The sequence below is a fragment of the Prionailurus viverrinus genome, chromosome D1 (assembly GCF_022837055.1).
Source record: "Prionailurus viverrinus isolate Anna chromosome D1, UM_Priviv_1.0, whole genome shotgun sequence".
NCBI lineage: Eukaryota > Metazoa > Chordata > Mammalia > Carnivora > Felidae > Prionailurus > Prionailurus viverrinus.
Genome location: NC_062570.1, coordinates 18,899,671 through 18,922,946, shown reverse-complemented (window position 1 = coordinate 18,922,946; position 23,276 = coordinate 18,899,671). Strand labels below are relative to the sequence as shown.

The following is a 23,276-nucleotide window of genomic DNA, read 5'->3' as shown; positions in this document are numbered from 1 at the left end:
TGATTTATAGCATCATCAGCCACTTCAATGCCAGAAGGCTGCCCATGCCACTTCTTCGAAGGCCCCAGGTCCACAGGTCGATAAACCAATCAATTAGGTCGAAATTAACTGTGGCTCATTTTAAACTGAGGGAAATTGATTTTTGCATCTACGTGGCTGGACTGACTATGCCATGTGCCAATGGATTCGGGAGTACCTAGAGAATACACAGGAAGGTTCTATGCTCAACAAAGTGAACGCCCTACCCCTAAGCAGCCCAGACCACTTATGAAGAAATACTAGCCCTCGATTATTCAAACCAAAATGTAGCGAGCTCTCCTTTACTGCCATCACAACTAACTCTTTTTTTTTAAATGTTTTGAAAAGTTAACGTAATACCTCAGCTTGAAGAGATTTCTGTGCAGTTAACTCTCAATTATCGGCATCTGACTTGTCGAAAATTCTATACGCCAAACTGGCTTTCCCTGAACACGTTTATGCCAGCCATTTCACAGATCAGCTACTCAAGAAAGCAAACTCATTTTAATATTCACCTAAGCAAAATTTAACCAGGAGGGTAACCTGGTGCCTTAAATGAAAATAAATAAATACATACAGAGCAAAGGTAAATCGGTTACTTTTTGGATTACCTCCTTTCCAGGTTATTAGAATGTTCCCGTGTCTGCCCATGACTGGCTCCATCTACCTCCGGCCCTGGGATTGAACGATGGCAATACAAAGATGGCTGTCACCTCTAAGGAGGAACAGACCCAAATATGACAATGAAATGCCCTGACAACATCCATCTTTGGCTGTGGGATATTAGTTTGCTCTTAGGACCTGCCTCCTGGATCCCAGGTCCCAGAGCAATTTATTAAACACGCCACTGACTTCATTTTGCAGAATATAAAGAAAACAGTCTCAAAAAGAACATGAGCAAAACCAAGATCCGTGATGTCTACGTTCTGACGTTCTCGCAAACCTGGGCTCTTCCCCTCTAGGGAACGGCTCTCCAGCAGCTTGCCAAGAAACAAGAGCTACCATGCCGCTCTCCCGGCCTGCAGGAGCCCTGAGTGCAACAAGACTGCCTTTTCCTTCACCTGGCCTGGAGGAAAAGTGACAACCTATCTTACATTCTGACACTGCACATAAGTCCCTACCTTTTAATAGTCATATACCATAAATAACATTTTGGAGCCAGGGCGAATCTCATTACTCATGGTATCAGCGGCTATGGATAACAGAAAGCCATCGATATTGCAAGTTCCAAATTTTCTGAACATACATGCCAAACATGTGGGTAGAATGTTTCCGGAAAGACATACAGAAAAACTAAGGACAGTGGCAGCACATAAACAGGGGACGCAAGGAGGAGGGAAATTTACTTCTCGCTATATTCTTGCACAAATCGTATCTTATAAACATGTATTACCCACTGAAGGCTAAATGAACCCACTGGAAGGCTTTTCATTTTCTCTGTTTACTTCTCCGTCTCCTCGCCCCTCCCCCATCCCTTCTTCCTCCCATTCCTTCCACCTCCCACAGCCTCCGCCCACCGTGCCCCAAGATGTACAAGCCCCTAACGAACTAAAGGGCGGCCAGAGCCTCAGCAAAGAGCAGCCCGCAAGAAGAAGAGATGCCAAGTGGAACCAGGAAGTTTTTCAAGGTCACGGCCTTTACCGACCCAACCCAACACCCCAGGCCAACTCTTCACCTACATAGAAGGCCCCGTGAAACAACAAATGCTTTGCCTTCTCGTCTTTTGGAAGCAAACAGGTCAAGCATCCTAACGTCAGAATCAACCCGCCGATTCTTTCCCAAGCAAGTGTATCATGCAAGAATCTACTCCAAAGAGATCTAAAGCCACAGTACCCCACCCCCAAAGGAGGCTCTTTGTCCCAGGGTCTTGTGCTGTAACAGACACTTTATTTTCAGTCTCAAATCAGGACATTGAATACTCCCTGGCCTCTAAAAAGCAGGAATTATGAAGAGAGAGCTCACTGGAAGGAAAATAAACCTGTAAATCCTGTTAGGCTTTGCGCTTCATTCCAAAGGATTTTTTCCCCAAAACAATACCATTAGCAATAATACCATGATAGCCCTAAAAGGGAGGCTTCTGTACAACAGAATCCCAGCTCTTTGTTCCACATAACCCCCAGGACAGCACAGCAAAATCAGGACTTCACTACCCTCACCACGGAGAGAGCCAACCCACTTTCCCTCTCCATTTGTGGGCTCGCCATGGTCCTCCTCCTAAATACCTTTTCTGTAACTTGGATGTGCTTCCTACCCTCTGGGCTCCTCCTCTTCCAAGCGGGCAGTCGGTCCACAAATATTCATTAAGGGCTTCCCAAGTGCCAGCCAAAGAGAAGAGAAAGGCTTGGTCCATGCCCTCAAGGAGCAAACAGGGAAATGAGACAAACAAGCAATTATAACACAAGGCAGTAAGTGCTGCAACCAAGTTCAAAAGAGCTCTTCCCACTGGCGCCTGCCTGGGAATGCTTGGAGGTGTTCCCCGGATGCCGAAGAAGGGAACAGGGGCTTTGCGAGCAAAGACAGGAGTGGGAGAAGACCATCTCAGGCAGAGGAAAAGCAAGCATGACGACACAGAGGCAGGGAGCAGGTGTCAAGTCTGGAAGAAAGTCAGTGTGGCAAGAATGATAGAGGCCCCCGACTTCGACTTGGCGCTTTTGCGGCGGGGCTCAACCTCGGAACTCTGAACTTGGGACTTCGACTAGGCCCTTTTCCGGCGGGGCTCAACCTCGGAACTCTGAACCCGGAACAGAAAAGTCCTAATATCTGACAGCAACTTGTTTTCACTGCTCTTACCATATTTTATTATTACAAACATGCCCGCAAGGGATCACGGCAGAAACCACTCTCCCACGTTCCAGAACATGAGGAGGAATATCGTCACAGGAACCACGCCTAGTTTGCTCCGTAGGTGAGTGGAGCCGGAGAAAAAGAGAACCGGCATTGCCTCCAACACAGTGCTCTTTCTCAGCTGCAGGCCAGCTATCTCCCTGCAGAAGCTCTCCTTCCCCTGTTCCCGAAGCCGGCGGCCTCAACGTCACCCCTACAGCTTCGCCGGTCAGACAGCTTCAGCTTCCAGCCCTAATCTGTGTTGCCAGGCATCCACTTAACCTCACTCGAAGGTCAGAGGGCAAGAAGCTGCAGTGGCTGAGCCCGATGACCCTTTATCCCTCCATCTCCCATGCCCTCCCATATCACACAACCCACTAACATCCGACCTTAGGGTTGTAGCTGCTTTATTGTGTATTTGCTCCTGTCCAGCACGGTCACACGCCTGGATTTGCATCTGCTGTATCTACTCCCTTAAACTGAAAACTTTCTGGGGTGGGGGGGTGAGAGATGAACAATGTCCTGCCCTCCCTCATTTGCACGCCCGTCTCGATTTAGAACTGCACTCTCTTCCACGGGCTACTGTGGGAAAATATTGCAATTCCTCAGGTTAAAAGGAAGGGGAAAAAAAATAGTTACAAACAGAGAGGGAGGGAGGCAAACCATAAGACTCTCAAATACAGAGAAAAGTCTGAGGGTGGATGGGGGGGTGGGGGAGAAGGGAAAACGGGTGATGGGCATTGAGGAGGGCACTTGTTGGGATGAGCACTGGGTGTTGGAGGTAAGCGATGAACCACAGGAATCTACCCCCCAAAACCAAGAACAGACTTTACGCATGGTACGTGAGCCAATTTGACAATAAATTATATTAAAAATAAATAGACGTTTAAAAAAAACTGAAAGGCGAGGGGAGGGGAGGAATGAAGTGAACTTGGCTTAGAGCTAGAAGCAGAAGGGACATATAATTTATAGTCCGCATCCTGACACTGGAGAGTGAAGGCAGCGCTTTCATAACCAGCACAGACAACTTACAAACTAGGTCTGTCCCAGGGAAAACAGAGGCGAATGGTCACCCTTGCCGGAAAGGTCATTCCAAATAGATGAGGGACTCCGGAGCTCCAAGAGGGACGCGCCAAAGCCCTTCAGTTACCGACTCTTGTGTTTTCAGCCTGAAGGGGCTGTGCCAAACACGCTCGAGGCAGATAGCCCAGGACCGGGAAGTTCTTCCTTCTACCTAACTCAGATCCTTAAAGATTCGAGTTAATCCCACTTTTATTAACCTCGGGGCCTCAGAGAAGAGAAAAACACTGCCCTGGGCCTTCGTGGTAGGAATTCCTCATTATGAGTTCGCCTGCTAGCTCTCCATTCCTCAACTGAACCAAACTCCATCTGGTTGGCTCGGAAATACAAAAGCGGAGGGTTTGAGAGTCATTCCCAATGAGAACACAGTTCATCTTTAACTTGCCCCCCATCCCCAGGAGCCCTCACAAACCAAACCCCAGCAAGAAATGGCACCTGTATGCATATTTTTGAGACTAAGAAACTCTTTTTTTTTTTAATGTTTATTTATTTTTGAGAGAGAGAGAGAGAGAGAGAGACGCAGAACGCAAGCGGAGGAAGGGTCTCTCGAAAGTGAGGGAGACACAGAATCTGAAACAGGCTCCAGGCTCTGAGCTGTCAGCACAGAGCCGACGTGGGGCTCGAACTCATGAACCGCGAGATCGTGACCTGAGCCCTGAAGTCAGACCCTAACCGACTAAGCCACCGGGGCGCCCCCTAGGAAGCTCTTCCCTCAGCCAAAACTATAGCTGCAGGGGACATGAGCTCCAGAAAGAATGGACTCCCACCCCTCCCCACTCCCAGCCCCCAGAGAGCTGATTCAAGACAGCAGAGCTAGGTGGCTGTTAAGACTCAATGAACAAGGCAGTATCTCTTGTTTCCCCTCCCCCGCCCCCACCCAACGTGGGGATGCTGCTGTCCCAGTTGAGAGCAAGGACCTTGCTGTTTTCTTTTCAACATACGAAAAGAAGTTTCAGATGGGGGTGGAGAGGGGAAGAAGGTCGGGACCCACAAACGAATCAAGCAGGCGGGCTCCGGCAGCCCTTGCCCGCAGCAGTTACATGCCCCCTTGGCACACACTCTTTCCCAGGGACTGATGGTTGATGGAAATCAGATGCTCCCACCCACTTGCCACCATCCCAAGCCCCTTTGGAGCCGTATTTTTTTTTTTTTAATTTTAGAAAGCAGTTATTTAAGAAGCCTTGTATAAAGAGAGCACAACTATTTGATCACCCAAAGGTCACCCGGACAATGCCAACAAAAAACGAAACAGCAGGCAACTCTGCCCCACGTGACCTTGGGCTAGTCACTTCACCTTTCTCAGCTTGTGTTTCTTTATCGACAAAATGGCACAATCAGTGAGGTGGTTTATAAGGTTCTTCCTGGCTTCAAAGGTTGAATATTTAACTCTCTGTATTTCCTGAAGACATGGCTAAAGAAAATCGGTGAAGGGAGGCAGAACTCAGACTCATCTTTTAACTTCTACTTTAAATGGGAACATTTTGACTCTAGAAATCGTGCAATTTGCCATCTCCTCTGGCCCCACTTTCCCCCACCCCCACGCCCACCCCACCACTGACCTTCCAGCTCTGATGTCAATCTTAACCACAGGGCTGGGAGTCTCATGAGGTAAAGAACATGGTCAAATTAATTTCGCCAATGCTGATACTAACCCCCACAAATTCGGTTTGCTATTCCTAGCAGTAAGTCTGGCCATAAAAGTGAAATTCATGTTACTTATGAGCTAATAAACCCATTGCCTGGATAGACATAAATCAGTTACTGAATAATGCCCACCAAATTCTTGCAGTCTTTCAAACCCCTAAGTGTCATGAGTTAATATCCCTGTCCAAAAATAAAGTCAGTATCTCAAAGGGGGAGGTGGAATGGATAGACCACCCCCCCACCCCCCCGCAACCAACAACAACAAAATTCAGCCCTTACACAAACACACAGACGCACGCACACCCCTTGCTCTGACCACGGCAAGATAGTCAGCTTTCAGGTTTGCCCACCTTAATTGTGGTGCAGAAACCCCCTCCCCTGCCTGCTCTGTGTAAGTATCCTGCAACTGCAGGGTCCTCGCCTCCACTGCCAACTGACGATACACACTAAAGAAACCCCGTTTTTCAGCCACATGTAAAATGAAGCTGCACCCCTCCTCTACCTGCTGGAAACTACGCCGGTGTGCCCCCACCCCGGGGAAATGTGCACAGCACCCCGCGAGTTTACCTGGCAGACGTTTGCTAAAATCGACAGGAAGAAGGAAAGATCAATGCAATTCAAGTGCTGACGGTTGTACTCGTGCGAGGGGGGGAAAACACAAATGCAAGCCGGGAAGTCCCCAGTGGTGCCTGCACCTGGGAGGCCACCGCAGAGGATGGATGCGGGGCTGAGGAAGTGCGGGGAGAGGAAAGAGCCGGAGGAAGGCGGGTGGCCAGCCGCTCACCTGTCCGTACACCTTGATGGGCTCCGGCTGCAGGGCAGCGCTCCGTCTCCTCCGGAGCGGCTTCTCGTCCGCCCCCCGGGGCCCCCCGCGCGCCCACAGCCGCAGCTCGCGCGGCTCGCCCTGCACCACGCGGAAGCCCCGGTCCTGGGGCAAGGGCGCGCGGCCGCCGTGCAGCGTCTGCGTCCACACCTCGCACAGAGCCCCGGGCGGCAGCAGCGCGACCAGGGTGAATAGGAAGGGGAGTCGGGACTCCCTCCTGCTGCTCCGTGTCGCCATGTTCGGGCGAACGCTGCCGCAGGTGGCGCCGCCGCCAGGAGAGAATGTGCAGCGCGAGGCCGGGACGGCGGCTGGGCCGGGGCCGCGCGCGCCGCTCCCGGGGCTCCAGGCCGCCCGCGCCGCTCGGGGCCGCCCCGCTGCGCCCGCCGCCGCCGCCGCCGCCGCCGGGTCCCGCTCGGCTTGGCGCGGCGCCGTCACGTGTGCGGCTCGCAGCCGCTTCCCCCCTTCGCGCACTTTCTGCGCTCGGCGGCCTCGGCGCCACTCGGGCCCCTCCCCCGCGCGGGGATGGGGAAGTCAAGGCAGCGAGCGCCCGCGAGCGTGCGTCCCCTTGGCCCGCCGGCGGGCGCACCGCGTCGTCCTCCCTGCGGCGGTCGAGAGTTGTGTGGGGCTCGCTCGTCTTCCCCGGAGTTAGTTGCCTCCTCCGCAGGGTCGCGTCGAGGTCGCCCTAAACCGGTCTCCTTCCCTGACTGCACAGCCCCCGGTCCTGTCTCGCCGCACGACCACCTCCCCCGGCCCCCCGCCGCATCCCCACCTCGGAGGGAGAGCCCGGAGCCAAAGAAAACGAGCTATGAGAAGGCAGAACACGGCAGCCGGCAAATTACGATCCAGATGAACCCGCCCCCATTGTGAAATTCACACGGTTTCTACTACTCTGGGCATCAAAACCTATTTGAAGTGGCCACAGCCCTCCATCTAGCTCAACTGCCCAGGCCCCGAGCACAGTAAATACGCGCCCGCACAGAGGCAGTAAGAGCCAGGGACCATCCCAAAAGGGGACAAGCACACAGTTATCCAGTGGTTCCTTGCACACGTGAATGCCTGTGCCTGACACTGGGCCCCGCACAGCGGCTTGCCTGTGACCCTCCAGGGTGACCAAGCACTGAGCCACCCTACCTACGCTGCTGCCAAACGGGCACAATATGCCAGTCCTCTCAGCCTGTGGCCAACACCTGCCGCAAGCCTCTAAAGCTTGCCACTGGGGGTGGGAGGGGACAGATACTCAAAAGAGGGAGGAGGACACAGGTTACAGCTCAATTCAGCTTAAAGATCCAGACCCTCTTTGAACCAGGAGATACAGTTCCCGCTGTTGGAACTATGGAGGCACACCCAAGGTAAACATGGATTTGCGGGTTTGTAGGAGCAGTCAAGACCTAATCCGCTGTGGCCTCCTCTCTTCCATTTTATATTTCACTGTGCTCAGGTCTCAGATCCTGGGTTTTTTGTTTGTTTTTTTTTAATTTTTTTTTCAACGTTTATTTATTTTTGGGACAGAGAGAGACAGAGCATGAACGGGGGAGGGGCAGAGAGAGAGGGAGACACAGAATCGGAAACAGGCTCCAGGCTCTGAGCCATCAGCCCAGAGCCTGATGCGGGGCTCGAACTCCCGGACCGCGAGATCGTGACCTGGCTGAAGTCAGACGCTTAACCGACTGCGCCACCCAGGCGCCCCAGATCCTGGGTTTTGATAAGACTAAAGACAGAAGGAGCAAGGCTAAAAGATGAGGCCGCTTCTACAGTCGTCCAGTCCTTGGTTTAGAGGGAGCAGGGGGTGATCGGTTCAGTTCTCCCAAAATGCCCCTTGTTCTCAACAAACCACAGTAGCTTGATTTCTCCACCCTGCCCTAGAGTCCTCTCCAGTTAGCTTAGCAGAGGTCCCCCTCCCCTGCCAAGCATCACCCTTCCAAAGGAGGGATTGCCTTTCCTCACCTCCTTAAACCCAGCATCCTGCCACCCTCCCCCACCCCGTGCCAGACTTGCTGGGGACCAGGCCTCAGGTTCTGCAGTCCCCTACCTCTTCCCAGCCCATTTTCTCCCCGAAGCAGGTTCCCCTCCGAACCCCATCTTTCCGTCCATCTCAATACAATCACAGAACCACCTGGTTCTCCCCACCTAGCAGATCACTTATCCTCTGGGAAAGCCACGGAACCACTGCCAGCTCCCACCCCCAATCTAGACCAGTGATGTCTTGTCAGGACCACCTTACCAGAAGCGGACCACCCTGTGGCCTCCCCGGACCAACAGCGAAGGCACTGCTACCTCCATTTAACCCCCAAGGATAAATGAGCGGAACACAGCTCAAGTCACAACACCGTGCAGATGATTCAATTATTGGGTTTTTTTTCCACGTACATTTAACGAGAACTTCTCTACAAGAACAAGTGTCAGAGTCCCAGCAGCATGAGGATGGCAGCAGAAAACAGAGACACGGGTCCCTTAAGTGTGGATTTGAAGATAAGGAGCTGCTTTTCCCACACAAAACTGCCGGCTTGAGGCTCAGATGGCAATTTGCAAGGGCCAGCTACTTGCTGATTTTGATTCTGATATGCAACTTGGATGCAGGAAGCCTGGCAAGAATGCTCAAACAGGGCTAATGTACTCCTTGAAAGCCCTCCTCTGTGGTCGTTATCTACATTCCAGGCCGTTCTCAGGTGGATAATCGGCAAAGCCAGAGACTGTGGATGCCCCGTGACCACAGGGCACGATGGAAAGAAAGCACACTGAATTTTGAGTTAGGAAATCTGCTTTCTAACTTGGAGGACTTGGCCGAACAAATTCCCCAAGCTTCAATTTTCTCATCTACAAAAAAAAGGACCTTAATCCGTATCTATCACACAAGACTGCTCAGAGTATCAGATAGAATCACATAGATAAAATAAAATAACTACGGTTGTAAAGGCCGCAGAAAGGAGTATTATGGACGAGTGGCATTAGAGACATGCATTCTAGTCCTGGCTTTGCAACCAAGTGACCATGTGATTTTTGTTCTGGTCATCTCGCCTGTCCGGGCGCTGGTTTCTTCATATGCGACATGAAAAGAGGTTCTGCAGCCCTGATTGTTCCCTGCCAGCTTCAGGACCCCCACCTGAGCGTGAGATGGGAGCAGCCACAGGTGAGGCCACCTACGAGGGGCTGGAGCTGAATTGTGCAATCGAGCCGGGTGTTCTGCCTAGCTTCAAAACCGGATCTGGGTTGTAAACACGCCACCACTTCCTCCATGCCTCCAAAACAACATCAACGTTGGGGTGGAAGGTAGACAGAGGGAGGCCTCTGCCCCAACGTGTACGGCCTCGATCTCCATGCTGTGCAGTGTCACAAGGAAACTCATCAGGCGTAGGAATACTAGACTTACGGCTGCGTAACAGAGTCTTGAGCCTGTGGTCAGCCTTTAAGCTGCCCTCCTCTGTCCTGCCCATTCTAGGCCATCCGGAGCTCCGGCTGGAGATAAAGCTAGGCGAAAACCACCCAGAGGTCTTGGCGTCCCACATTTTTATCCAGATGGAGTCACATTTAAAATAGTAACAAGGACAGCCATGAGGAGAAGGGAAAAAAAAAAATCCCGAAAGCCTAACTGAACTTCTTTCTGTTCTCTCTTTCTCCGCTCATTGCCTTCCCAAATGCCAGAATCTGTCTGCTCGCCCTCCCCCGCTGCCCCCGGCCTACCCAACTGCTGTCCCTCTTCCCAGCACCTGTACCCAGCATAGGTAGGTTACAAGCCCTCACACTAAGGTTCTAAGTCCCCCGCAGTCTTTGATACTTCCTCTCTGGTCACATTACTTAACCTCATCTTCCTCTCAAACTATAAGCAGCAGGAGGCCAACAATGGGCTTGTCCTGCTCATGTGTGTTCCCAGTGCCCAGCATAATCCTGGCACATAATGAACGTCCAGTGATACTTACAGAATGAATGCAAATGAATGAGGGGAGGGATGACCCCCCCCCCACCTTTGCTTGTGGCGAGGGTTTGGGGTGGTTAAAGAGCCAATGAAGCGGAATCTTAACCTTTTCTTACCACCACCACTCCCCCCACCCCCACCACTTCTTTCTTCCAAAGTTGGCTTCTCTGAGTCACAACCAGACCCCAGAAGTCGCCGAGACAGAAAAGGGACTCTCCCTGCCCAACACTTAGAGTGGTCAACTTTATCCCCCTACCCATCACGTTAGCCAAATAACTATCGTTCATCTCACCATCCAGGGTAAGACAGAAGTACCCCCCTGCTGTTGTCAGAAACTCCTTTCGTTAAGGCAAAGTCCGGGATAATTGATGGAGTTAAAAATACGGTGCACCCAGAACAAGTAACTTAGATTCTCACTCTAGAATAAATTAACTTCAAAGAGGAGGTTCTGGAAATAGGAGTAACTTTTGCAGAGCAGAAGTTTACATTTGCATAGCATTATAACAACATCATCTATCAAATGGCGTCTCCCAGCAACCCGTTGAAGTGGGCCAACGCAGGCATTACTGACATCCCCATTTCACAGATTTTGAGAATAAAGGCTCAGGAAGGAAGATTACATCACTGGCTCAAAGCCACACACTTTGTACGAGTCAGATTCAAACCGAGCCGCTCTGACTTTTTCTGCCACCATCTGATCTCCCTGAGGCAGAGAGAAGAGCTGGTGTCTCAAGTCCAGGGGTGGCCAAGGCCGTGAGAACCAGCACAAAAGACAGCACCGCTCAGGTCCTCTCCCCTCTCACGGCCCAGCCCTGCTTCGACCCCCCGCAGGCGGCTTGTGGCGCTCATTTGCCTTTCTCCCACCTCGGGCCCTCGATTGGGCCACGTGGCGGGGGGAGTTATGTTATAGTGCTCCCAGGTCAAATCCTGTTTTCTATACTCCTCCAGAAAAATGTAATGAGGGCTTTGCTTGTGAATTTTCAAATGGGGTATTTTGTTCCCGTGAAGGAGCGCAGGCTTTAAAGGCTGCCCTCAACCTCTGGGTCCACTGCTTACCTAGGGGTCTTGCCTTGATCTCCCCGCAACTCAACTTCTTGAACCTCTGTGACAAGAAAGTGTGTGGTGCGAAAACATAGAAAAGGTCGTTATTGTTATGTAGACTCCGGGATTAAAAACTCCTGGCAGGTCTGCTGAGGGACCCTGGGAAATTATCTCCTTCTCCATGAATATAGACTGGGACGCCCCTTCCCGGGTTTGGGCAGAATGAGAAGATCTAAAACTGGAGATTCTTTGAAAACCTCTGAAAAATTGCATATCAAAGACTTCTATGTCCTTCCCTTGGAGCCTTTACAATAACTGAGGGGCGCCTGGGTGGCTCAGTCGGTTGAGCGTCCGACTTCGGCTCAGGTCATGCTCTCACGGTCGGTGAGTTCGAGCCCCGCGTTGGGCTCTGTGCTGACAGGTTGGAGCCTGGAGCCTGCTTCGGATTCTGTGTCTCCCTTTCTCTCTGCCCCTCCCCTGCTCACCCTCGCTCTGTCTCTTTCTGTCTCTCTCTGTCTCTCAAAAATAAACATTAAAAAAAAAAGCTTTAAAAACAAGTAACACTGGGTGGGCATGGCTTTAGGTACTAGAGTGTAAGGAGGCATGGAAAGCCACTTGGACAGACCCAGTTTAAGTGTGTGATGACCCGAATTGCTCTTGGCATTCTCAAGACAAGAAGAGTAGACACCCGTGCTGGCTTTTTGCCCCCCTTTGTCTAATACATTCCACTCAGACATAGAATCCCCAGAAACCCTCCTCCATTTTCCTGCGCCAGTCAAAAACGGAGATAAAAATGCCCCGCACACCCTGCCATTGTTTACTCTTCAACTAAAAGGTCACTTCTTGATTCTGCCCAGATACTCCCCCAACCACTCCAAAGCCCTACAAATCTTGATATATGCCTCTCTCCTGAGATGTTGATCATATTCTTCCTTCCATTAGACCAACAATCTTAGTGCTATTAGAAAACAAAAGTTCAGGGACACCTGGGTGGCTCAGTCGGTTGAGCATCCAACTTCGGTTCAGGTCTCACGGTTCGTGAGTTTGAGCCCCATGTGGGGCTCTGTGCTGACAGCTCAGAGCCTGGAGCCTGCTTCGGATGCTGTGTCTCCCTCTCTCTCCAAAGCCCTCCCCGACTCGCACTCTGTCTCTCTCAAAAATAAACATTAAAAAAAAGTTCAACTGAGTAAATTTTAAAGATCTCCTTGGCTTTATCTGATGATTTATGAACCAGGCAGCATCCCATCCAACAGAAAGGAGCTCCAAAGAGCTGTACAAAATAAAAGATATACAGGCAGAGGGGGCAGGAGGAGGAAGTTATTCACAAAAGCAAAGAATGGATTACTTGTGGCAAGGTCACCTTTCTTTAGGGGACAGCAGGGGTCTATCAGGCAGATACCTTAGAAGTGCTGACCAGGTAATTCCAAATTGACTGGTTTAAGAGACCATTCCTGGAGGGGACTGAAATTATAATTAAGTCTAAATTTGGTGGCATGGGGCTTAGCACAAGTGACTCCATTTGGGGCCTGTTGTCTTTTTTTTTTTTTTTTTTTTTTTTTAACAGTACTTACCTCCTTTTCTAACTTATAATTAGGTTTTTCGACCTATCTCCCTGTCTGGCACTTAATAGACTATAATAGGTTACAGAGTGGAAATGAATGGCTGGGGGGGATGGAATGATTACTGCTCTAGGGAGAAGGAATTTCCCCATCCCAGTGGCCACAACAAAGGATACTAGAAAGATAGCTGAGGTTCCTGTCAGCACCAAGTGAGTCAGCCTAGTGAAGAAAAGTGAGTCCTTCCGTTGTGACATACTTTTATGTGTGATCCGGTCATTGCCGACCGCCCGATGATAGGGAAGATAGGGAACAAGCATCTGGAAAGGACCCAGCCACTACCTGCCAGGAGCTTGAAGAAAGTGAAGACGCAGAAACAAAAATAGCAGAAATCATGTGCATATGGTGTTAAATTAAGTAAGGAATTAGACTGAAGTGGCTAATTCAGTCCAAGTTAAATTAGACTGAAGTGGCTCTAATGCTTTGGTGGCCGACGTGAGCAAACTGAGACCTAAGCCTGTAAATACATCAAGTTTAAGAAATCAAAACCTAGGGGCACCTGGGTGGCTCAGCCGGTTAAGCATCTGACTCTTGATTTCGGCTCAAGTCATGATCTCACAGTTTGTGGGTTTGAGTCGGGTTCCACACTATTAGTGCAGAGCCTGCTTGGGGTTCTGTCTCTCTCCCTCTCTCTTTGCCCCTCCCAGCTCATGTTCTCTCTCTCTCTCTCTCTCTCTATCTCTCAAAATAAACAAATAAACCAAAAACAGAAAAAGAAATCAAAACCTAAGGATAACCCATCATAAATAGCCAACCAGGCTTTAGGCTGGAGCCAATCAACTAATTACCTTTTTTTTTTTTTCCCCTTCTGCACCTTCCCTATATAAGCATTTTCCCCGGCTCCCAGGAGCTCTCCTAACCACTTAACGTGTTGGTGCTGCTCAACTTGAGTTAACTTTTGTTCAAATGAACTCTTTTTTTTTTTAATTTATTTTGAATGTTTATTATTTTTGAGAAAGAGAGAGCACGGGCAAGCAGGGGAGAGGCAGAGAGAGAGGGAGACGCAGAATCTGAAGCAGGCTCTGAACTGTCAGCACAGAGCCCGAAGCGGGGTGGGGGGGAGGGGGACTCAAACCCAAGAACCGCAAGATCATGACCTGAGCTGAAGTCAGGCACACTTAACTGAGCCACCCGGGGGCCCCCATTTTGGCTCCAAAAACGCTTAAACTCTGTCCTATACCCCGGTTTATCTTTTAGCAACAGAAAAGGCTATGCTTTGAAAAAAAGAAAGCTGATCAAGGGGTTTGGGGAAGGTGAACTGGGGAAGGGTTTTCACAGAACAAGCCGTTTTGAGCAGGGGAGTTTCAAGCGTGTGTCTTTGGACGTGTGGGGACTGGAGGGGGAGGCTGAAACTGCCTGTTTCCAAGAGGAGCCGGAAGTTATTTTATGCATCTAAAGAGAATGAGGAAAGGCTTCAAGGGCAAAGGGAGGCAGCGAGGCAGGGTGTGGGCTCAGATGGGAAGGGTGGTGCCACACACCGGGAGGCTGGGAAGGCCAGGGGCAAGGTGTAGGGAGACCTTGAATGCAGTGCCTCACTGCCTTTTGTCAGCACCATTGTACAGGGTGGTTGGGGGGGGGGGGGTGCCGGGCAGGCAGGGAGGCCTGAAGAGTGTTCTTCAATCACCCCTTTCACCAGGACCATGGCGCATGCTCCAAACTGTCATTTGGTCCATCTACCTCCTGAGGAACCTGCTTAGCACATATGGGATCTTTCCCAAGGCACTATGGATCCTATTCCTCTCTGCCTCCCATCCCTAAATCCGTCACAATTGAAATTCTGGGTGGTGTCATCAGCTGAATTAACACCTGTTATAATGATCATTCCCACCAGACTCGAGACTGCAAGCGCTTTTAATGAGGCCCCGCATAAAAAATTTTCTCTGAACCCTTAAATTCTATTAAATCCTCCACACCAACTACGTTATTGAAATGGTGATTAGCGTTTGGATCATACCAACAGATGTGCTCAGAGGCAAACACCTTCTCATTTGGGGTTTGACACAATGCCAGAGTTAGAAAACTGCCTGACCACCTAAACCTGAGCGCTAAGTGAAAAATCCTCTCTCTTTCAGTGGGTATTTAAACAAGAACTCCAATGCTAAATTAGCAGTGGATTTTTTTTTTGTATGAATTTTCTTTGCATTCGAACATTATGTAAATGAAAACCCCAACGAAGTGCAAATTAAGACTATTCTTAATTCTAAAAGGCTGCTATTCTCTGATAATGACGCCATGGAATACCTCACAGTCTGCCAAGCACAGTGTGTGGTTTCTGCCCCCCCCCCCACCTGCCTTAGTCACCTGCCAGCAGGGGGACACCCACTGTGTCCCTTTTTCCCAGCCCACTGAAGTCAGATCTGACCCTACACCTCTCCTCCTTAGGATTTTATCGTGCCGGGATCATTTAATCGCATAAAGGTAACAAGAGGTCGATGCACGCTTAACCCGCTTTGGGGAGCAGCGTGGGCAGACGTAAGGCATTGGTTTGGACATTCGGGAAAGAGCTCACCTGGCGTTAAATCCCAGCTCTTACACCAACCGGCTGGATCATCTCAGGCACCTTCTCAGAACCTAATTTTCTTCCCTTATAAATGAATTGCCTACCTTGGCAGGTTTAAAGGATTAAATGGGTTGGGCTCAAACCCTGAACAAAAGACTTGTCACTAAATGAGAGCTATGGTTATTGTGAAGAATTCAGGTCAGGTATCGTTGCTAAATGAATCTGGGCCTTCGGCAATTGTCAGTGTTTTATTCGGGTTTCTGTGTGTCCCTTCGACCTCACCCCCAGGTGACACGTTGCTCTAAAGTAAGTCTCCGATCCGGCTCTATCACATGCACGCAGGTTCTTAGCCAACACAGACAACACACACACACAGGTGGTCAGGCCCTGCTCTCTGGCTTCTCTCTCTCTGGCTTCTTCTTCTTTTCCTGCAGGAAAACCAGGGCCCCAGGAAAACGCAGCAGTGTTCTGAGGCCAGGGAATCTACCAAACTCTTGGGCCACATCGGGCAACAGAGTTGCTCTTTAAGCAGAGGTACAAAAGACCAGACATCCCCAGGGCTGGAGTTAGCATGCCATTTGGATGCTGGATTCTTCTAGCTTGTCGGTGCAAGCCCATTCCAGCCAACCACCTTTCCGATACAGCACTGATTTCATCAGTGAAAAACTATTTCTGATATGCTAATTAGCGCATCATCTGATTCAGATTTAAATAATGATATTGCAAGTTCTTGGCGGAGGGAGCCTTCTCTGGAAGCGTGAATTCCTGCCCCGGGGCGGCGGTTGAGGTGGGGGGTGGGGGGCTCAAACTGCTGATCACAGAGCGCGGATTCTTGACTGGGACCCTTCAAATGTTAACTATATGTCCCCCACCATGGATTAAAGTTAGTTTATATACATGTACATGAAGCTGTTTATGTTGAAGTATTTAAAAGTCAGTTACAGACAATATAGCGACTACGAGTAAGGAAAAGCTTCCAGCATCCATGGAATAGGAGAGCGATGTGAACGATTGTGATTTTATAATAAGAAATACATATTTGGTCTTCATCCCATTTCTGGCACACAGCTCCTAAAACCCTTGGAATTTCCGAAGTGATAGGAGCAGTAAATGTGTCTTTTGTAATGCATAACAAACCCCGTTCAAGCACCCCAAGAGTTCATGTTAATGAGATGACTTTTGGAAAGCCCCTAGGTAACCTAAGGACAGGACGACAGGGCTGGTTGCCGAGGGGGGGGGCGGGGAGAACCATCCATCTAAAGTTAAAGGGTTGGAACTCTCAGTCCAGTCCCAACCAGTGCGGGGCTGAAGATCAAATCAATCCCCAATGGCTAATGATTTAATTAATCATGCCTATTTAATGAAGCTTCCATGAAAACCCAAAAGAATGGGGTTCGGCAGCTTCCAAGTCGGTGAACACATGGAGATCTGGATGCACCCAGAGAGGACAAGGAAGTTCCACACCCTTCCCCCATACTTCGCCCAACGCGTCTCTTCCATCTACCTGTTCCTGAATGGCATCCTTTTGTAATAAACCGGTAACCTAGTAAGTGCAACGTGTTCCTGCGTTCCGTGAGCCAGTTAAGCAAATCTGAGGAGGGGGATGTGGGGATCTGCAATCTACAGCCTGCTGGTCAGAAGCACAGGTGCTACAAACTAGACTTTTCGATTTGCATCTGAGGTTGGGGGTAGGGCTGTCTGAACCCTTGACCTGTGGAATCTGCTGCTGTCGCTCAGGAGATAGTGTTTGGACTGAATTAAACTCCATTGAACCACCGGGCATCACAGAATTGCTCAATGTGTGGAAAACCCACATAATCTGTGTGTCGTAGCAGTGTGTAGTGTGAAGTAACATATATGAGGAGTGTTTCTCCTCTAGAACTAAAGATCCTCCTTCAAGGGCTACAGTCAGGCCTGTAATTTACTAAAGGTACTTCAGCCTAGACAATGAAATACCACTGTGTTAGTTTGAGAGCACCCTAAGGCAGTCATTTGCCCTAATCAGAAATTCATGCTAAAGGAAGGGGGGAGGGGAGGTGTCAGTTCGCATCCCAATCAGAAAGCCCATCCTGGGAGGTAGCTGTTACAAATGTTTTAGTTATTCTAATCTCAATCAATACAAGTGATTTTTTTCTCTCTCTTTTTTTTTTTTTTTTTTTTACTAATCAGCACACACACAAAATGTTAAAAATGGATTTTCATTAGTGCCTTGCTAATTAGCTTAATGAGCATTAAAAATAGACTCTCCTGGGGCACCTGGGTGGCTCAGGTCCAACTTCGGCTCCGGTCATGATCTCACGGTTCAAGAGTCTGAGCCCTGCGTCGGACCCTGTGCTGTCAGCTCGGAGCCTGGAGCCCGCTTCAGGTTCCGTCTCCCTCTCTCTCTGCCCCTTCCCCGCTCTCTCTCTCTCTCTCTCTCTCTCTCTCTCTCTCTCTCAAAAATAAACACTTAAATTTTTTTTTAAAAAAAGGGGCTAACGGTAGTGAATTCAGAAGTATTCAAGAAAATGGCTTGTCACAAATATTTTATAGACACACCCATCCATCGCATGAACAGGCGAACAGGTGTAGGGATACAAGTCCTCTCGCTCCAGAGACAGCAACAGAATCGTGTTCTGTAAATGGTCCTGTGTGCTTGCGTCTTGGGGATTCTCGTTGCCTGTTTACAGACCATAAGTTTAACTGAATGTTGCCGCCGGAATGTTGTCTCTGCACCTAGCAAAGCACATTCAAGTAAAGTATGGTGAGCTCTCCTAAAAAAGAGACTTCATCTGCCCTGTTTCTAATAAATGATCAATCAAATGCCTGCATGCATGGGAGAATCCATCGTGAGGTTTGCTGTCATTAAAATCTGGCAAGGAGGGAACTGGCAGGGTGTTAGTTTCCTTGGGCCACCTTAACAAATACCACAGACTGGGCAGCTTCAACAACAGAAATGTATTTTCTCACAGATCTGGAGACTGGAAGTCCAAGATCAAGGGGCAGCAAGGTTGGTTTCTTCTGAGGCCTCTCTCCTTGGCTGGCAGATGGCTGCCTTCTCACTGTGTCCTCACATGGCCACCCCTCTGTGCACGGCCACCCCTGGAGTTTCTTCCTCTTCTTATAAGGACACCAGACATATTAGATGAGGGCTCGCCCTAAAGGCCTTATTTGAATGTAACCAACTCTTTAAAAACCTTGTCTCCAAATATGGTCACATTCCTAAGGTACGGGGAGCTGGGACTTTAATATATAAATTTGCAGGGGGGGCACAATTCAGCCCATAACAGGAAGTAACTAACCTGTATACCTGCTCTACCTTGGCAGCTACCCTTTTCTATTAAAAAGAACGGATGATGAGACAGAACCGAACTGACTGAGGTCAGTTTTAACGTGTGGTTATAGAGTGGTCTGAAAACTAGGGTGAGGTTGGGAACAGCGGGTCACACGATGTTCTCATGAGTTGTGATAAAGCGTCGGCTGCCGGCCACGGAGACCCAAAACGATGCCCTTACGCAGACAGCTGAGCTCTCACCTTAGATGGTGTGCCAGCCTTGCTCTTGCAAAGTTGTCAGGCGTTCAGGCTTCTTCTGTGTTGTGGCCCTGCCATCCTAGGGGACCTCCTTCATGTGGTCCACGATGGCTCACAGGCAGAGGCTCATTCCCGACTGTGGGAGGGAGAAAAGGCACAAAGCCGAAGTGCACACATCGTTTCTGCTCACACCCTCTTTGCCAGAGCTTGGTCATGGGGCCACACCTACCTGCAAGGGACGTCAGGAGGTAGGGGCACTGTTGGAACATCTGGAGGCCCACCTACAAATCAGAGGTTCTCTTCGCCGAGAAGAGGGCTGAGAATCCCCGGGCAACCTCCAGTACTGATGCTCTGGTTCTAAAAACATTGAAATACTTGCATATCCATTGGCAAAGGGTCACTGCTCTAGCCTCTGAGCACCACCCCCAGCCTCCACTGTCCCAGTCCCCAGGGACTTCCCCTAGGATCCAGTAAATAAAAGATCGATTAATGCTTGGTCCGCCACGGGCCCTCCAGATCCTGCCCAATGGCCTGTGTCTTCTCTTCTGAGAAGTCACTGCCCTTGTCTTGCTGATTTTTTAAATATTTCAAATATACCTGGCGAGAGCAATGTCTGGAAATCCTATTTAATGAAAAAGTTGAACAACTAGGGATCTTTAACCTAAAATGGAGGTTTGGCAGGAACAGCTCAACCATCATCTTTAAATGTTTATAATAACAACCACTACCTTTAAACATTCTTTAGTGTCTATCATGTGCCAAGACCTGAACTGGGCTCGGTGCTTTATATGTACTTTCTCGGATTCTCAGAGCAATCCTGTAGGGTGGAAAACATTTTCATTTCACCGACCAAGGCACTGAAGATCAGAGACATTGAGTTGCGTGTGGAAGACATAAAACCAGGGTCAACAATTAAACCCCTGGATGTCTGGCTCCAAAGTGGGAAGCTTTCTCCCCAGTGCTACGCTGCCTCCTCTGTGAAACAGGAAGTGAACATATTCACACGCCTCCATAGTAGAGCAAGACTAAGACATTACAGGAGAGCTGGGAGAGTTAAGTTCACATTTAAAAAGAACTTCTAAGAATCGAGCTATTCAGAAATGAAAGGTATTGATGGGTTGATAGTAAATTTTTAACAGAAATGTAAAGAACCGAGAATAGCCAAAGCACTCTTGAGAAAGAACAAATTTGAAGGGCTTATACCACAGGATTTCAAGACTTTCGGTACAGCTATGGTAATTAAGACAATGTAGTGTGGGGCGCCTGGGTGGCTCAGTCGGTTAAGCGTCCGACTTCAGCTCAGGTCACGATCTCGCGGTCCGCGAGTTCGAGCCCCGCGTGGGGCTCTGGGCTGATGGCTCAGAGCCTGGAGCCTGCTTCCGATTCTGTGTCTCCCTCTCTCTCTGCCCCTCCCCCGTTCATGCTGTGTCTCTCTCTGTCTCAAAAATAAATAAACGTTAAAAAAAAATTAAAAAAATAAGACAATGTAGTGTTGGCATAAATAGAAAAAAATAGAGAATCGAGAACTAGAATCACATATATAAACTGAGATGATTTTTGACAAAGGCACCAATGAAATTCAGTGGAGAAGAGGAAGTCATTTTCAAGTGGTACTTGTATAATTGATATCTTATATGGAGTTAATGAACCTCAGCCCCTACTTCCCATCACACACAGAAATTAATTTGAGATGGGTCATAAACCTAAACGTAAAGGCTGAACTATAAACTTTCTAGAAGAAAACACAGGAGAATATATTTGCAAAGATTGGCACGGACAAAGATGTCTTAGAAGACAAAAAATATAGGGGCGCCTGGGTGGCGCAGTCGGTTAAGCGTCCGACTTCAGCCAGGTCACGATCTCGCGGTCCGGGAGTTCGAGCCCCGCGTCGGGCTCTGGGCTGACAGCTCGGAGCCTGGAGCCTGTTTCCGATTCTGTGTCTCCCTCTCTCTCTGCCCCTCCCCCGTTCATGCTCTGTCTCTCTCTGTCCCAAAAATAAATAAATGTTGAAAAAAAAAAAAGAATACAAAAAATATATAGCAATAAGAGAAAAAATGATTTAATGTACCTCATTAAAATTAAATTTTCTGATTATCGAAATAATTGTTAGTAAAAAGAATAGGCAAGGCACACACTGGGGGAAACACACATCTCTGACAAAGGACTCAAAAACAATAAAGAACTCCAAATCCATAATGGTACAACCACTTTGGAAAACTGGCCTTTTCTTACAAGGAGTCACCTATTTTGTGATCTAGGAATTCCAAAAGAAATGAAATCTTATGTCTACAAACAGCAATATGGGAATGTTCACTGTGGCGTTATTTCTAAAAGCCAGAATTTGGAAACCATGCCCATGTTCAGCTGTCGCAGAATGGATACACAAATGGAGGTAATTTAATTCATATAGTGGGATACTGACCAGCAGTGAATACTATTAATACACACAGCAACGTAGATGAATCTCAAAAATATTACATTATGTGAGAAAAAAAAGCCAGACAGGAGTACACGCACTGAATAATTCTACTTATGGGAAGTCCAGGAAAGGCGAAATTAATCTGTGGGAATAGAAATCAGAATTGGGTCTCCCTGGGGGAGAAGGGAGGCAGGATGGTTAACTGGAAATTAACAGTTGGCAGGATGGGGAAATTTTCTGTGTGATGGCAATTTTCTGCATTTTGATCAAGCCATTGGACACACAGGTATATTTGTCAAAATGTCTCAAACTGTATACTTAAGGTCTGTGCGTTTTACTGTATGTAATTATACCTCAGTTGAAAAATAAATTTAAAGTTAAAAAGGACGGAATTAGTTGCCTCTCCCAGGATTGTGCTCCTTGGCATTGGAGGTATTCAAGCTACGTTAAATGCTGGTTGGAAATATGGCGGAGGGCTCAGATGTGAGAGTTCAGATTAAGTCATTGCAGAAAAGAAAACATAAACTCAGGTTTCGAGACCCTGATGTACACGGTATTGAACTAATCATCTATTTCAGAAAAGACAGTATGTGTCTTCACCATCCACTTTAGGGCACTCAACGTGGGTAAAGAAATTTGTGTTCCTAAAATGCTGAAAACATCTTTCAATGTTTGCATGACTTTCTTTTCTGAAATTCTTCCTATATCTAGCCTTATCTCAACTTCCCTCCTGACACCCAAGCCTTTAGCCATTCTCTGTTCCTGTACCTTAGAACATGCAGTGTTTGCACATTTCCTTTGTTAAACAACCTCCCCTCCTCCACTTACTGTCAACTTCTGACCCTCTTTGAAGATTCTATACAGAAGTGAACCACACCGAGAAGACTTCTCTACAAACGCTACTCCCTGCCCTTTGAGTTCTCCGCCCATCTTAGACTTAGCTGCAACGTTGCTTTTACCCTAGGCTAGATGATGCCAGCGTTCCCTCCAGCTCAAAGATTTCAGCTCTTGGAACATGGATTCCAGACTCGAAGATTGAAGAGAAATAGGCAAGCCTTCAATAATAGCATCTTCATCAGGTTCTACGTGAGGGAGATCGAATGAAAGAAAGAGACATGGGGCAACTAAAGCTGATCCCTGAACAACGAAGGGGCTAGGGATGCTGACACCCTGTGCAGTAAAAACTCTGTGTGCTCCTTCTCAGCTCCCCCAAAACTTAACTACTAATAGCCTACTGTTGACCGGAAGGAAGACTTACAGATAACTCAGTCGATTAACACGTATTTTGTATGTTATGTGTATTCTGTACTGTGTTCTTCCAGTAAACCAAGCTAGAGAAAAGAAAATGTTATTAAGATAATGATAAGGAAAATACATTTACAGTACTGTACTGTATTTAAAAAAAATCGTGTTTAAATAAACATTTTAAAAAATCTAAAAAAAAGGGGGGTGGCGCCTGGGTGGCTCAGTCGGTTAAGCATCTGACTTCAACTCAGGTCATGATCCCAAGGTTTGTGAGTTCAAGACCCACCTAGGGTTCTCTGCTGGCAGCGTGGAGCCCGCTTTAGATCCTCTGCCTCCCTCCCTTCGTCCCTCCCCCGCTTGCATGCACTCTTTCCGAAAAATAAACATCAAAATATTTTTTAAAAATTAAAAACATGTTTAAGAGGACATGCGTTGTTCAAACTCATGTCGTTCAAGAGTCAACTGTAGAATACTTTAAATTGGGTCAGAAATTGGGGCACCTGGGTGGCTCAGTTGCTTAAGTGGCCGACATCGGCTCAGGTCGTGATTTCACGGTTCATGAGTTCAAGCCCCAGGTCAGGCTCTAAGCTTGGAGACCGCTTCAGATTCTGTCTCCCTCTCTCTCTCTCTGCCCCTCCCCTGCTCG

The 23,276-nt window shown here is 48.5% G+C and overlaps 1 protein-coding gene across 1 annotated transcript in view; it reads right to left on the bottom strand.

Annotated features, from left to right (window-relative positions):
• SORL1 (sortilin related receptor 1) overlaps positions 1–6,749 on the bottom strand; it is a 173,050-nt gene extending 166,301 nt beyond the window's left edge. Inside the window, exon 1 of the mRNA XM_047876687.1 lies at positions 6,350–6,749. Coding sequence (XP_047732643.1) covers positions 6,350–6,625 — 276 coding nt within the window. The 5' untranslated portion in view covers positions 6,626–6,749. The remainder of the gene's footprint in view (positions 1–6,349) is intronic.
• Between the last annotated feature and the right edge of the window lie 16,527 nt (positions 6,750–23,276).